The 13,310-nt window shown below is 40.0% G+C and overlaps 1 protein-coding gene across 5 annotated transcripts in view; it reads left to right on the top strand.

The window, feature by feature from the left end:
- Slc4a5 (solute carrier family 4 member 5) overlaps positions 1–13,310 on the top strand; it is a 109,663-nt gene continuing 96,353 nt past the window's right edge. For 3 of the 5 annotated variants that reach the window (XM_010631549.3, XM_010631550.3, XM_010631544.3), the window contains exon 1: positions 1–141. In XM_010631549.3, coding sequence (XP_010629851.1) covers positions 30–141 — 112 coding nt within the window. In that variant the 5' untranslated portion in view covers positions 1–29. Of the gene's footprint in view, positions 142–1,663; positions 1,729–2,402; positions 2,513–13,310 lie in introns of those variants that run through there. The other 2 variants (XM_010631545.3, XM_010631546.3) reach the window with 2 other exon arrangements.

The raw sequence follows: 13,310 nt of genomic DNA, 5'->3' as shown, positions 1-13,310 counted from the left end.
GTGGTTGATGAGAACATAGAGGAAGGGCTATGTTAATAACAGCGATAGAAAAAAATAAGAGGTGGGTGGGTTCTAACTGCAAGGCCCACCCTGAAGGGATTGGATTCAAGGGCCCAGGAACCACAGGTCACCGCACTAGGGGTGAGTAGAGTGGATTTTAAATATGTGGAGTTGCAGTTTGGTTGTAGGTTCTGGTTTGGGGATGTAAGCGAAAGCAAAGTGAGTAGTACAGGCAGGAATCCCAGTCCATGGAAGGTCAGGTGAGGATTGTATTGCTTTCTGCTAAAGGCTGTGGAAGACTTAGAGGACAAAGACATGGGGGAATCAGGTAGTTTAGTCTACAACTAGGTCAATAATACAATGATGCACTTGTCCCGTATAATATTGCTATTTTGTGCTCCTGCTCCCTACCCCAGTTTTCTCTCTTTTGGAGAGGGAAGGGCTTATATAGGTGTACATCTGTGCGATGTCAGACATCTGTAGTGAGGGGCTGAGCCCTATATATAGATATATTTTCTGCACAGAGGCCTAACTCCTCCCTTAAGTCCTATGCTCTTGAGTGGTCAGTTTGTGCCTAACTCATACTTTTTCTAGTTCAGTAAGGGTTATTTACAGCATCTTCTCTGACTACCTAGGAGTACAGAAAAGATGAGACTTATAAACAAACAAACAAACAAGCAAACAACCTCCAATTGACTTTCTGGCCCAAAGAAGGCATCCTTTTATCAAGGATCTGCTTCTTGGGGCTTTAGGAAATGAGAAGGAGGAAATACACAAGGTCCAAGGAACTAGTAAACTAGTAAACATCTCTGTCTCTCTCTCTCTCTCTCTCTCTGTCTCTGTCTCTGTCTCTCTGTCTCTCTCTGGAAGTAACTCGCTATATCATTGTTATGCATCAGGACTCTTGGAGATTGGTTAACTTTCTAAAGAGTCAGTGAGATTTGATGATATTCTGGTTTAATTGGGTGTGGTGGCATACCCCTTTAATCCTAGGATTTGGGAGGCTGAGGCAGGAGGATCACAGTGGGTTTGAGAACAGCTTGGACTATGTAGTGAGTTCAAGTTTAGTTTGAGGAGAGTAATCTTTCCCTGTTTACTGCTAGAGTTTAGTAAGTGGCTTCTTACCTGATCGCATGCCTGTCCATCTCTTCTCCAGTTGTTTGTCTTCCCACAAAGGCAGTAGCTAAGCAATAAGTAATAGAGACTTATAAACATCTCTTTTACCTCCACTGCCTATAGACAAGCAAGGTGGTCTTGGGGCCAGGGATTTAGCTCAGTGGTTCTGGTGCCTGCCTTGCAAGCACCAAGGCCTGAGTTTGAGCCCTGGTTAAAAAAAAAAAAAATGGCCTTGCCAGTAAAGGAGGTACTTTAGCACAAATGACATTAGGAGAAATGGATGGTAGAGTGTGTTTTCCAGGGTTACCATTCTGCAGACCAGAATTAACTGGTCTTGAATTGCCTTAATCTAAGGAGGAGTTTATTTCCTGAGCTACTTGGCTTTCCCTGTTTTAAGAATGGAGCTCTGTGCTGCTTCTGCTAATTTGTTATCTCAAAAACACATGCCTTGGATAATTTATGTAGGTTAATCCCTCCGGGACAGAATTCAATCAATAGCCATGTCAGTGCCTGCTGTGTACCCGCAGGGAAATTTTCTAGGCTTTGGGAACCATCTGACTATAAAGAGCAAATGGTCTCTGCGTCCAGAGAGCTTACAGTCTGGTGAGAGAGGTAAGATACATACATATTACTTATTGAGTGAAGATAATATTGTGCAAACTATTCCATTGGACAGGCATAACATAGGGTAAAATTAGAAAGCAATTTTATTTTTGCCTCTCACCGTTCTTTTAAGATTATTCCAAGAAGCCTGGTCTTGCTTTGTCCCTTAATGAAAATCTAGCCAAGTCATATGATTATTCTGGCCATCCTTGGTCATGGTCTCATTTCAAGAATTATAATATCCAGTCCCATGTAATAATCTTGATTTGGCAATGAGCCTTCAATCTTGATTTGGGATTGAGGCCTCTTCCCAGCTTCAGTTTGGTGCCATGAAAGAAGGGAAGTCTAGGCCTGGTGTAGTGGTGCATGCCTGTAATCCCAGCACTCGGGAGGCTGAGGCAGGAGGATTGCTGTGAGTTCGAGACCAGCCTGGGCTACATAGTGAGTTCCAGGTCAGTCTCCACTACACAGTGAGACCCTGTCTCAAAACACCAACCCCCACCCAAAAGGGAAGCCTATGTTACATTGTCTTGATTGAGACTCTCATTTATAATGGGGAGGGGTTTCCAAACCTCTCAGGGTTATTACCTGAAGATTCAGAAGAAGTAAGAGGAAAATTCTCTCTACCTATTTGTGATCTTCAGTCTCACCAGGGTCCTCAGTGTAATGTAATTCTCTTTCAGGTTCCTGGTCTGACCCCTTTGTTAGATCCCTCAAAAGCCAGCCTTTTCTATCCTCATCAGATCCCTCCTTCATTTACCTTCTCCCTCAAGGAGAACACCTATGTGATCAGGTATAAATTTTTCCATTTTGCTGCACACTGTCATCTCGTCCTGTCCTTTTTTTCCCCTGGTTTGGATGAAGCTGTTTCCTCCCCTGGTTTTGAACCCAAAAAATCCAGTAAGCAGAGCCAGACAGATCTTCCTGGCAGAGAAAATGAGACCAAGAGTCCTTTTGGATAGGACTGTTTTTTGTTGTAATTTACAAATACGCCTTTAATCTTTATTTTTAACATAATCCTAATAAAAGATATAAACTATTTTATTATTGAAATTATTTTTATAGCAAAATAAGCACAACATAAGTTTAGTATTTTAATATTAAAAAAATATGATCGTGAGCTACATCCCAGCCATCTCCTATTTCTTTTTGTAAAATGTATGTATGTATGTATATATTTATTTATTGGTACCAGGGATTGAACTCAGGTCCTTGCGCTTGCGAGGCAGGCCACGAACCACTGAGCTAAATCCCCAGCCCTCCTTTTTATAAAATGTTAAGATGGGGTCTCTTTTAATTTCCCGGGTTGGCCTTGAACTTGTGGGCCTCCTACCTTAGCCTCCTAAGTAGCTAGGACTAAAGATATGTGCTACCATGCCTAGCTTCATTTCAGCCATTTTTAAGGTACAGTCCACTGGCATTTAGTATGTTCACAAACAACCATCACCACTGTTCTTATCTTGGAACTCTGTTCCATTAAATACTAACTCCCTGTTTCCACTCCCCCAAACCGTAGTAATTGACTTTCTGTCTCTGTGAATCTGACAATTCTAAGTACCTTGTATAAGTGGAATCAGTCATACAGTATTTGTCCTTTTTTGTAACTGGCTTATTTCATAATGGCCTCAAGGTTCATCCATGTATGGAATGTGTCAGAATTTCATTCTTTATAAAGCTGAATTCTGCTACACATATGTATCACATCTTATTTACCCACCATCTGTCAGTGAACATTTGGGTTGTTTCCATCTTTATTCCTCCTCTTGCAAAGAATGCTGTTATGTGGTTTGCCAGACAAGTATCTTCTTGAGTCCTGGCTTTCGGTTTTCTTGTGTCTGTACCCAGAAGTGGAATTTACCTAGGGGATTTTTGAGTGAGGAATGCATCCAGTCAGGTCTCCATTTCTTCCACCTATTCTTGTGGTCATAATTCAGGCCAGGCTGTTAACGTGGGCTGCTCCATTTCTGGAATATTAAATTCCAACATTGCACTCTGATTCCACCACTCTTCTCTAAACTCTACCCAGCACCTTGATCTCATCATCTCCTGCCACTCCACCTGCTCCTTACCTAACCTTCCCATCACCTAGCCAAGTTTCTCAGCCCCTCCAGAAGCCCCACTGGGCTCTAGCTACCCATGCCTACCAACCTTATATTCTGTTGTAAGGTGCCTAGTTCAGAGTCGGCCCACCCGCAGGATCACTCTCATTTAAAAAATCTTAAACAAAGCAATCATATAATTTCAGGGCAAAGATACCATGTGCTGAGCCCAGCCAATGATTAAGTTGCTACTTTCATTTACTGCCCAAGCTTCTCTTCTAAACTGATTTTTTAAAAAAATAGTGCATAGGACCGGGGATTTAGCTCAGCAGTTTGGTGGCCTGCCTTGCAAGTGCAAAGACCCGAGTTCAATCCCCTGTACAAAAAAAAAGTGCATTTCCCCAGCACTGTCTTAAAGCCCCCTCGCAAAACAACAACAACAATACAACCACTATCCTTTAGAGATCCAGTTTCAGGCCCTAAAATTCAGTGTGCAAAAACATTAGTTTATTTCTAAAACTCCCCAGCTTCCATTTTTAAAAAGAATTGGTTCTGAGTTTCCTTTGCAGTTTTCATTTTGGGGCTGAGGTAGAGTGGACTGCAGGGTTGTAGAGCCTTAGAGACAAAGGCCCCTACTCTTAGTGCCATCTGTTCTCATCCCAACTGGTCCTTGGCTGTTGGTGCCTGCAAATCGTGGTGGAGACCCAAGCCTCTCTCCATCTCTTTATTCTGCCTTAGCAATCTTGCCTGAGGCCCTCTCATACTGTATACCCCCAGCATCCAGGAATTTTTTTTTCCTCCCTTAGAAGGAAGACACAGGTTCTCTCTATGTTCAGACCTACAGATCCGTGAGGGATCCTGCCTTCTCTCTGGAGCTCAGGCCAGAGAGCAGGGGTCAAGAACTTGGTCTATACTGAAGGGAGGGTATGGGAATGGGGAAAAAATCAGAACCAAGATGAATTATGTAAAGGTACAAATTTCCAATGATGATTATATTGTATACCTTAAATGTACCAATAAAATTAATTTTAAAAAAAGAACTTGAACTAGAGGACCCACCATCATCAATGACTCTCAGCCTCCCTTCAACCCTTGTACTAGGGAATTTGCTGAATGAGATGTAGGGAGGGGATGGCCTTGATTTTCTCTCATTTTTTAGGTCTAGATCAGGAGTCTTTCCTATTTCCCTAAGAGGCGCCTTTACCGCTTCTTATTTTCACACAACTTCCCTGAGGCAATGAGTATGAATGGCCTGGCTATTTGAATGGGATAAAGGTAAAATAATTTTCAGGCTTAGGGAGATATTTGATAATATTTCAGAAAATTATTTTGCAAGGCATGTATAAATGTCTCATTATAAGTATGCTCCCCTGTATTAACTGTTATGATTTAAAAATTTCTCAGATCATGTAGGCAAGCCACCCCACCCCATCTTCTGGGCCAGTCCAGCCATTTAGCAGCAGTGTGAATCTGGGCAAGTTACTTTATCCTCTCCAAGCTTTATGTCTTATGTGTAGGAGATAGTAATGATAGTCTCTTATCAATTAAGTGCTTATACTTGCCAAGCACTCATTTAGATATTTTATGTATGTTAGCTCATTTAATATTGGATGCAAACCTATGAGATAGCTATTATTATGATTCCCATTTTACAGATAAGAATCACATTTCACAGTTATACATAATTTGGCCAAAGTCATGTGATCACCTGCTCCTAACTACTATTCAACTCTGTCCCTCATGAGTATTAATAAGGGCCTTATTGGGTTGCTGTGAAAAATTATTGGAGTTAAAATCTGTAAAATTTTCAGCCAAGAGTCTGGCATAGAACGGTGCATTTCTGTAATCCCAGTACTAAGAAGGCTGAGGCAGGAGGACTGCCATGAGCTTGAGGCCAGCCTGGCCTACATAGTGAGTTCAAGACCAGCCTGAACTACATAGTGAGACTCAGTCTTAAGAAACCAAAACCAAAACGAACAAAAAACCAAAAACAAAACCCCCCCAATTAATATTTCAGCCACAAATTTTTTGGTCACTCTCATCTAAAATGCCATTGAAATTGTATGTGAAGGGTACTTGAATTTTTCTGTGATAAATTATAAAATTAAATACATATGGAATGTCTTACTTTATGCTTGTGTAGGCATGCATAGATTTTGCACAAAATTGGCACATAAAAATCTAAATTAAAAAAATAAAAAAACTCGGGGAAAAAAAAACCTCTGAATATTTAAAACATGCTAGGTTTCCTACTCAAGAATATGGTTCTTCATTGTGTGTTCCTTAGCAAAATTTTATCATATAAACTCATATAAGACATATATTTCTAAGTAAATTTACTTCTAGATGTTGGGTTTGTTTTTTGTTTTTTGTTTTTGGTACCAGGGATTGAACTCTGGTCCTTGAGCCTGCAAGGCAGGCAGCAGAACCACTGAGCTAAATCCCCGGCCCACTTCTAGATGTTTTGTCACTGTTGAAAATGAAATCTTTTCCCCCTATCATGATACCTTTTAATCAGTGTCCCCAGATTCTCATCACACACATGGTGACATACACTCTGATAGGAAGTGAAGAACAGCTTTCCAGGTTGGCAGAGATTGGGTGATGTGACCAGAGCACCGACCCCTAGCTCAGAAAGTACAGCCTGGAAGAAGAGAGGTAGGGGCCAGCTCTAGCTCCCCCTGGTCTGGGTCCATCTGAGGGCACATCTGAGAGATGAGTTTGCAGGTACCAGCAGCTCCTCTGTGGCCTTCATGATTTCCAGTAGGGTCTGCCGAACAATGGTTCCAATGACAGAATTTCCAAGGACCATGCTTGCTACCTTGAGGGTCTGACTTCCTTAAGTAGAAGAACTATTGTCCAGCAAAGTTTCATTTTTCTCTGTGAAGACCCTTTCACAGTTGGTTCTCTGCCTGCCTTCTTTGACGACCTCTAGAGGACAGCAGAGAGCAGACAGAGGGAGAGAACAGAATCTTGGCACAGAGGTGCAAGGGATATTTGATCCCAGACAAGCAATAAAGACTTCTCTATTCCTGCAAGTTGCTAAGATACTACTCATCCATCCCATGCTCCTCAGAATAGACATGTTACCAGTTTTCTGGGAGTGTAATAATTACAATAGTGTTACCAATTAATTCTTTTTGTTATTCCCTGTAGGCCAGACACTGACCTGAGTTCATGTGCATTGATTTAGATAGAAGTAGATGTGATTATTACTCGCATTTTTTCAGTTGAGTAAATTGAAGCAAAGCAAAGCAAAATAAAACAAAAAGCAAAACAAACAAAATCTGAGCCAAACCACAGAAAAAGTAATTTGTCCAAACAAGGTCCCACAGGTTATAGAGCTAACATTCGAAGCCAACCATTTATGAGGCAGGCTCTATTTTAGGTGTCAGAGATACACACCAGTGGAAAAAGTTCTTGTCATGTTATAGGAACGGACAGTAATAAACAAGTGAACATGTAATATGGTTTTGTATAAAAATGCTTTATACACAAAAGAGATTTAAGGACAGAGCAGAACACTTTAGATGGGCTGGTCAGGAAAGATATTCTTGGGTGGGTGGAATTTGACCCAATACATGAATCAGTGTGAGAGAACACAGCAATATAGCCAACACATAGAGTAGTAGAGGTGTGTGTATATGTGTGTTGAACAGAGGACAGAGAAGGAAGGAAAAGGCAAGTCCTGGGAGGGAGAAAGAAAACATGAGGGAACAAGTCATGCTGGAGATTAGGGAAATAGTAAGTTCAAAGATCCTGAGGTGGGAATGAGCTTGGGGTGTTAGAGAATAGCAAGACAGGCAGTATGATTGGTGCAGAGTGAGCTGACGCCATAGGTCACAGCAGCAATGAGTGAGAAAGAGACAAGGAAGGGAGAACACTTATCCATAGTATAACCTGGGTATGGCCTCTTAAATTTTCTCACCTTTAAGATATCTCATCTTTTTTTTGCCTTCCCATGGAGTTTTAACACCATCACGGTATGTTCTCTGCTCAACTCTGCATTTGGTTCAAAAGTGGCTACAGCAGACAAGAATCTGGGGCAGCCAGTCATTGCACCACCAACCAAAGTTCAGTCCAAACAATCTGGAATTCAACATTGTGAATACTGAAGTGAATCTTGTCTAGCTTGAAGGGAATGTCTCATAGGTAAAGGATCTAGAAAAGCCTGCCAGGGCCCCAAGATGACTCCTCAGTCCCACTAAGAAGGGCATAAGCCTGCTGACCTCTCCCAGGTAGAAAGTCTCTTCTGTCCCTATGGAACTTGCCCCAAGTCTGGGTCCTTGTCACACCTGCCTAAACCCCACCAGATGTTAAACCCTGATGGGTCTGAGATGGCAGGTAGCCAAGAGATAGACAGCCAGCCAAGTCTCCAAATTGGAAGTCAAATGCTACAAATGGCTAGGCATCTTTGGCGCCCTCTCCTGGCAGAGCCCTGGTAAGTAAAGTGGGGCCATGTTGAGTGCTACTTTGCCTGTTGGGCCAGAGCCTAGGACTAATAGCTGTGGTGGCAAACCTATGGCACACATGCCACAGCGGGCACACGGAGGCCTTCCTGTTGGCATGCGAGCCAAGTCTGCCTGGCAGCCGAGTACTGGATAACAGTTGTTTTTTTTTTTTTCTAAACTAAAACCTCCATATTCCAGTTTAATTGCAGCGTGGGCACTTTCAAATAAATAAATGAGTTTTGGGTTGCAGTTAGGGCACTTGGTCTCTAAAAGATTCACCTTCACTGGAGAGAAACCTGACTGCTGTAATCCAGAATTTCTTTTTTTTCTCATTGAATTTATTGGTACATTTAAGGTATACAGTACAGTTACATTCATCATTGGGATCTTGTACCTTTATGTGACAGGCCTTGGTTCTCATTTGTTCCCCTTGTCCCTGCCCTCCCATCACCCCCTCCTCCCCTCTCCATTTACAAACACTTTATTTCCATTTTTTCATTTTCTCATATTTTTTTCTTTTCCCTCATTGCCTTTCCCCTACCCTTCCCACTTTCCCTACACCTTTAGCCCTTTTCTTCCTATTTTGCAATGTCAATTATCTCTTTAGGGTTTTATTACTATTATAGTTTTTCACACCAGAGAAACTATTCAGTATTTACATATGTGTGACTTATTTATTTCACTTAGGAGTGTATCCTCAATATGTATCCATTTTCCTATGAATGACTCTAATTTCTCATTCTTTGTGGCTGAGTAGTATTCCATTTTATAGAAAAACCACATCTTCTTTATCCAGTCTCCAACTGATGGGCAAATGGGCTATTTCCAAATTTTAGCTATTACAAACTGTGCTGCTATAAACATAAGTGTGCATATATCACTGTGATATGATTGTTTTAATTCTTTTGGAAAGATACCCAGCAGAGGGATGGCTGGGTCAAATGGAACCTCTAGTCCCAGCTCTTTGAGGTATCTCCATATTGATTTCCATAGTGATTGCACCAGTCTGCACTCCCACCAACAATGGAGAAGGGTTCCTTTCTCCCCACAACCCCACCAACATTTGTTATTGTTTGATTTCTTGATAGCAGCCATTCTTTGTGGGATGAGGTGGAATCTCAGTGTTGTTTTCATCTGCATCTCTCAAATGACCAGAGATGTGGAACATTTTTTCATATATTTACTTGCTGCTTTTACTTCTTTGTCCGAAAAATGCCTACGCATTTCAGATGCCCATTTTTTAATCGGGTCTTTATATTTGGGGGGTGATTGTTTTGAGTTCTTTATATATTCTAGATAAGAGCCCTTTGTCTGAGGAGCAGCTGGTAAAAATATTTTCCCACATTGTAGGTTGTCTTTTAGTTCTTTTGATGGTTTCTTTTGCAGTGCAGAAGCTTTTTAATAAGATAAGATCCCAGTTGTTGATTCTTTCTGCTAGTTCCCGTGCTACTGAGGATTTGTTCATAAAGTCTTTTCCTATGCCAACGTCAAGAGTTCTGCCTAACTTATCTTCCAACAAGTTTAGTGTTTCTTTCTGTTTTTTTTGGGGGGTGTGTGTACCAGACATTGAACTCAGGACCTTGCACTTACGAGGCAGGTAGCAGAACTACTGAGCTAAATCCCCAGCCTAGTGTTTCTTTTTTAATATTTAGATCTTTAATCCACTGGGATTTTACTTTAGTACATGGTGAAAGATAAGGGTCTAGTTTTAATCTTTGGCAGGTTGAAATTCTGTTTTTCCATTTATTAAAGAGTCTATCTTGTCTCCAGTGAGAATGGTTGGCTCCTTTGTCAAAGATGAGGTAGCTGAGTATATCTGGAGTTGTTTTTGTATCTTCCAGTCTGTTCCACTGATCCTCAGGTCTGTTTCTTTGCCAGTACCATGCTGTTTTTATCACAGTGGCTTTGTATTTTTGTAGTATAGTTTCAAATTGGGAATTGTTATACCTGCTGCCATGTCTCTGTTGCCTAGGATGGCTTTTGCTATTCTAGGTCTCTTCTGGTTCCAAATGAATTTTTGGATTCTTTTTTCTAGTTCTGTGAAATATAGTGTTGGAATTTCAATTGGCATTGCATTGAATCTGTATAGCAGTTTTGGTAGTATGGCCATTTTCACTATGTTGATTCTTGCTACCCAGGAACAGGGAATATCTTTCCATTTTCTTATATCCTATTCAATCTCTTTTTTCAGAGTGCTGTAGTTTTCAGTGTAGAGGTCTTTTGCTTCTTTTGTTAGATTGATTCCGAGATACTTCATTTTTTTGGATGCTATTGTGAAGGGAATTGTTTCCCTAATTTCTCTCTCAGTGAGTCTGTTATTTGTGTACAAGAAGGCTATTGATCTTTGGGTGTTGACCTTGTATCCAGCTACTCTGCTAAAAGTGTCAATTAAGTCTAGAAGTCTTTTGGTGGAATTTTTTGGGTCTTCTATGTAGAGCATCATATCATCAGGAAATAATGACAGTTTAACTTCTTCCTTTCCTATCATTATTGCTTTAATTTCTTTCCTTTGTCTATTGCTATGGATAATATTTCCAGAACTATATGGAAGAGGAGTGGTGATAATGGGCGTCCTTGTCTTGTTCCTGATTTTAACGTGAAGGTTTTCAGTTTTAGGCCATTTAATATAATGTTGGCTGTTGGTTTTTCATAGATAGCCTTTATTAAGTTGAGATATAGACCATATATTCCAATTTTTTTGCAGGGTTTTTATCATGAATGGGTGTTGAATTTTGTCAAATGCTTTTTCTGCATCTATCGAGAGGATCATATGATTTTTTTCCTTGTCTCTGTTAATATAGTGTATTACATTTATTGACTTACGTATGTTGAACCATCCTTGCATCCCTGGAATAAATCCAACTTGGTCAGGATGTATGATCTTCTTGATAATCCTCTGTATTCTGTTTGCTAGTATCTTATTCATGATTTTTGCATCTATATTCATTAAAGAGAGTGGCCTGTAGTTCTCATTTTTAGTTGGGTCTTTCCCTGGTTTGGGAATCAAAGTTATACTTGCTTCCAGGAATGAATTTGGAAGCATTGCTTCTCTTTCAATTTCATTGAAAAGTTTGAAGAGTAATGGCAGTAGTTCTTCTCTAAATGTCTTGTAAAATTCAGCAGTGAATCCATCAGGACCTGGGCTTTTCTTTGTTGGTAAATTTTCAATTACATTTTCAATTTCACTGATTGTAATTGGGGTGTTTAAAATGTTTTTATCTTCTTCATTCAACATTGGTAATTCATAAATATCGATAAATCTGTCCATTTCTTCTGTGTTTTCCATTTTATTAGAGTAAAGTTTCTCAAAGTAGGTGTTGACTATCCTCTGGATTTCTGTTGGGTCTGTTGTGACTTTGCCTTTTTCATTCCTGATTACATGGATCTGAGCCTTTTCTTTCCTTTTTTTTTTTTTGATAAGATTAGCTAAGGGTTTATTTATTTTATTTATTCTTTCAAAAAACCAACTCTTTGATTCATTTATTTTTTTGTATCATTTTCTTAGATTCCATTGCATTGATTTCTGCTCTAATCTTTATAATTTCCTCTCTTGTTCGAGTTTTGGGGTTTTCTTGCTCTTGTTTTTCTAGGAGTTTAAGATTCATCATTAGGTTGTTTATTTGAGCTTGCTCTGTTTTCCTAGTGTGGGCATTCAGTGCTATGAATTTTCCACGTAGAACTGCTTTCATTGTGTCCCATAGATTCCTGTATGTTGTATTGGCATTTTCATTTATTTGTAAAAACTGTCTAATTTCTTCTTTAATTTTCTCTGTGATCATTGATTGTTCAGGAGAGTGTTGTTCAATTTCCATGTATTTGTGAAGTTCCTACGGTTTCTTATGCTATTGATCTCCAGCTTGATTGCGCTATGATCTGGTAATATACAGGGAATAACTTCGATTCTTTTGCATTTATTCAAACCTATTCTGTGAGATAGTATGTGCTCTATCTTGGAGAATGACCCATGTGCAGCTGAAAAGAATGTATATTCTGATTTTGTGGGGTGGAACACTCTACAGACGTCTGTTAAGTCCATATGGTCAAAAGCTTGGTTCAGTTCTAATATTTCATTGTTGATTTTTTTGCCTAAATCATCTATTTGTGAAAGTGAGGTATTTAGATCCCCCAGTACAATTGTATTAGTGCTTATTTGATTTTTCATGTTTCTTAATATTTCTTTTATATAGTTAGGGGCATTTATATTTGGTGCTTATACATTTATAATGGTGCATATATATTTATGATTGTCATCTCTTCCTCTTGGATTGTTCCCTTTACAATTTTCTTTTTTCTTTTGAAACAGGATCTTACTAAGTTTCCAAGGCTGGGTTTAAACTTGCAGTCTTCATGCCTCAGCCTGTTAGAGTGTGGGATTATAGACATGCCCTACCATGCCTGGCCTTCTCAGTTTTTTGGCTCACAAGACTAAATCATGGAAGGGCAGGAATGGAGTTGGTCACAGGCATCTCTCTTTCCCTCCCTATACTATCCTCTCTCCAACACACACACACACACATACACACACACCTACACACACACTCCTCTGTAACTCTGTGTATTGGCTGTATTGCTGTGCTCTCTTACACTGAAGACTGGCTTTCTCCAGAAATGAAAGCCAGCTTAGCACCAGAGGAGAAAGGTCATATATGGGGTAAGGTTTAGACCAAGGTTTTGGCAGAGCAGAAATAAGAGGTTATAAATATCAGTGAAGGAACAGAGAAAGGGATTCATCATGAGGTCCAAAGCAGAAAGAGGAGAAAATGAAGCCATGAGGGGCTGGTATATGGAGAAAAGAGGAAGATGTTTGAAGATTAGAGGTTAGAGTCCTTATTGGGTTAAAAACTAGGAAAGAAGGGACCCAGACATTAGGAAGTTGCTCACTAAAAGCCCCAAGATCTCACCCAGCTTCATCAATATATGTCTTTGTGCTATAGAGACAAGTCCACTTAGACTCACAGAATGATAGGATACCGCAGCTTGGAGGAAATCATTTAGTCCAATCCACTCCATGCAGGCTCTCCTTCATTCATTTGTATTGGACTTCTCTGTATGACAGAGCCATTTGGAAAGTACTGTTAATATATAGTCAGTTCTCCTAATA

The sequence above is a fragment of the Fukomys damarensis genome, unplaced genomic scaffold (assembly GCF_012274545.1).
Source record: "Fukomys damarensis isolate Sample0158 unplaced genomic scaffold, DMR_v1.0_HiC HiC_scaffold_2, whole genome shotgun sequence".
NCBI lineage: Eukaryota > Metazoa > Chordata > Mammalia > Rodentia > Bathyergidae > Fukomys > Fukomys damarensis.
The sequence above is the reverse complement of the archived record's forward strand: the minus strand, read 5'-3'. Positions and strand labels throughout refer to the sequence as shown.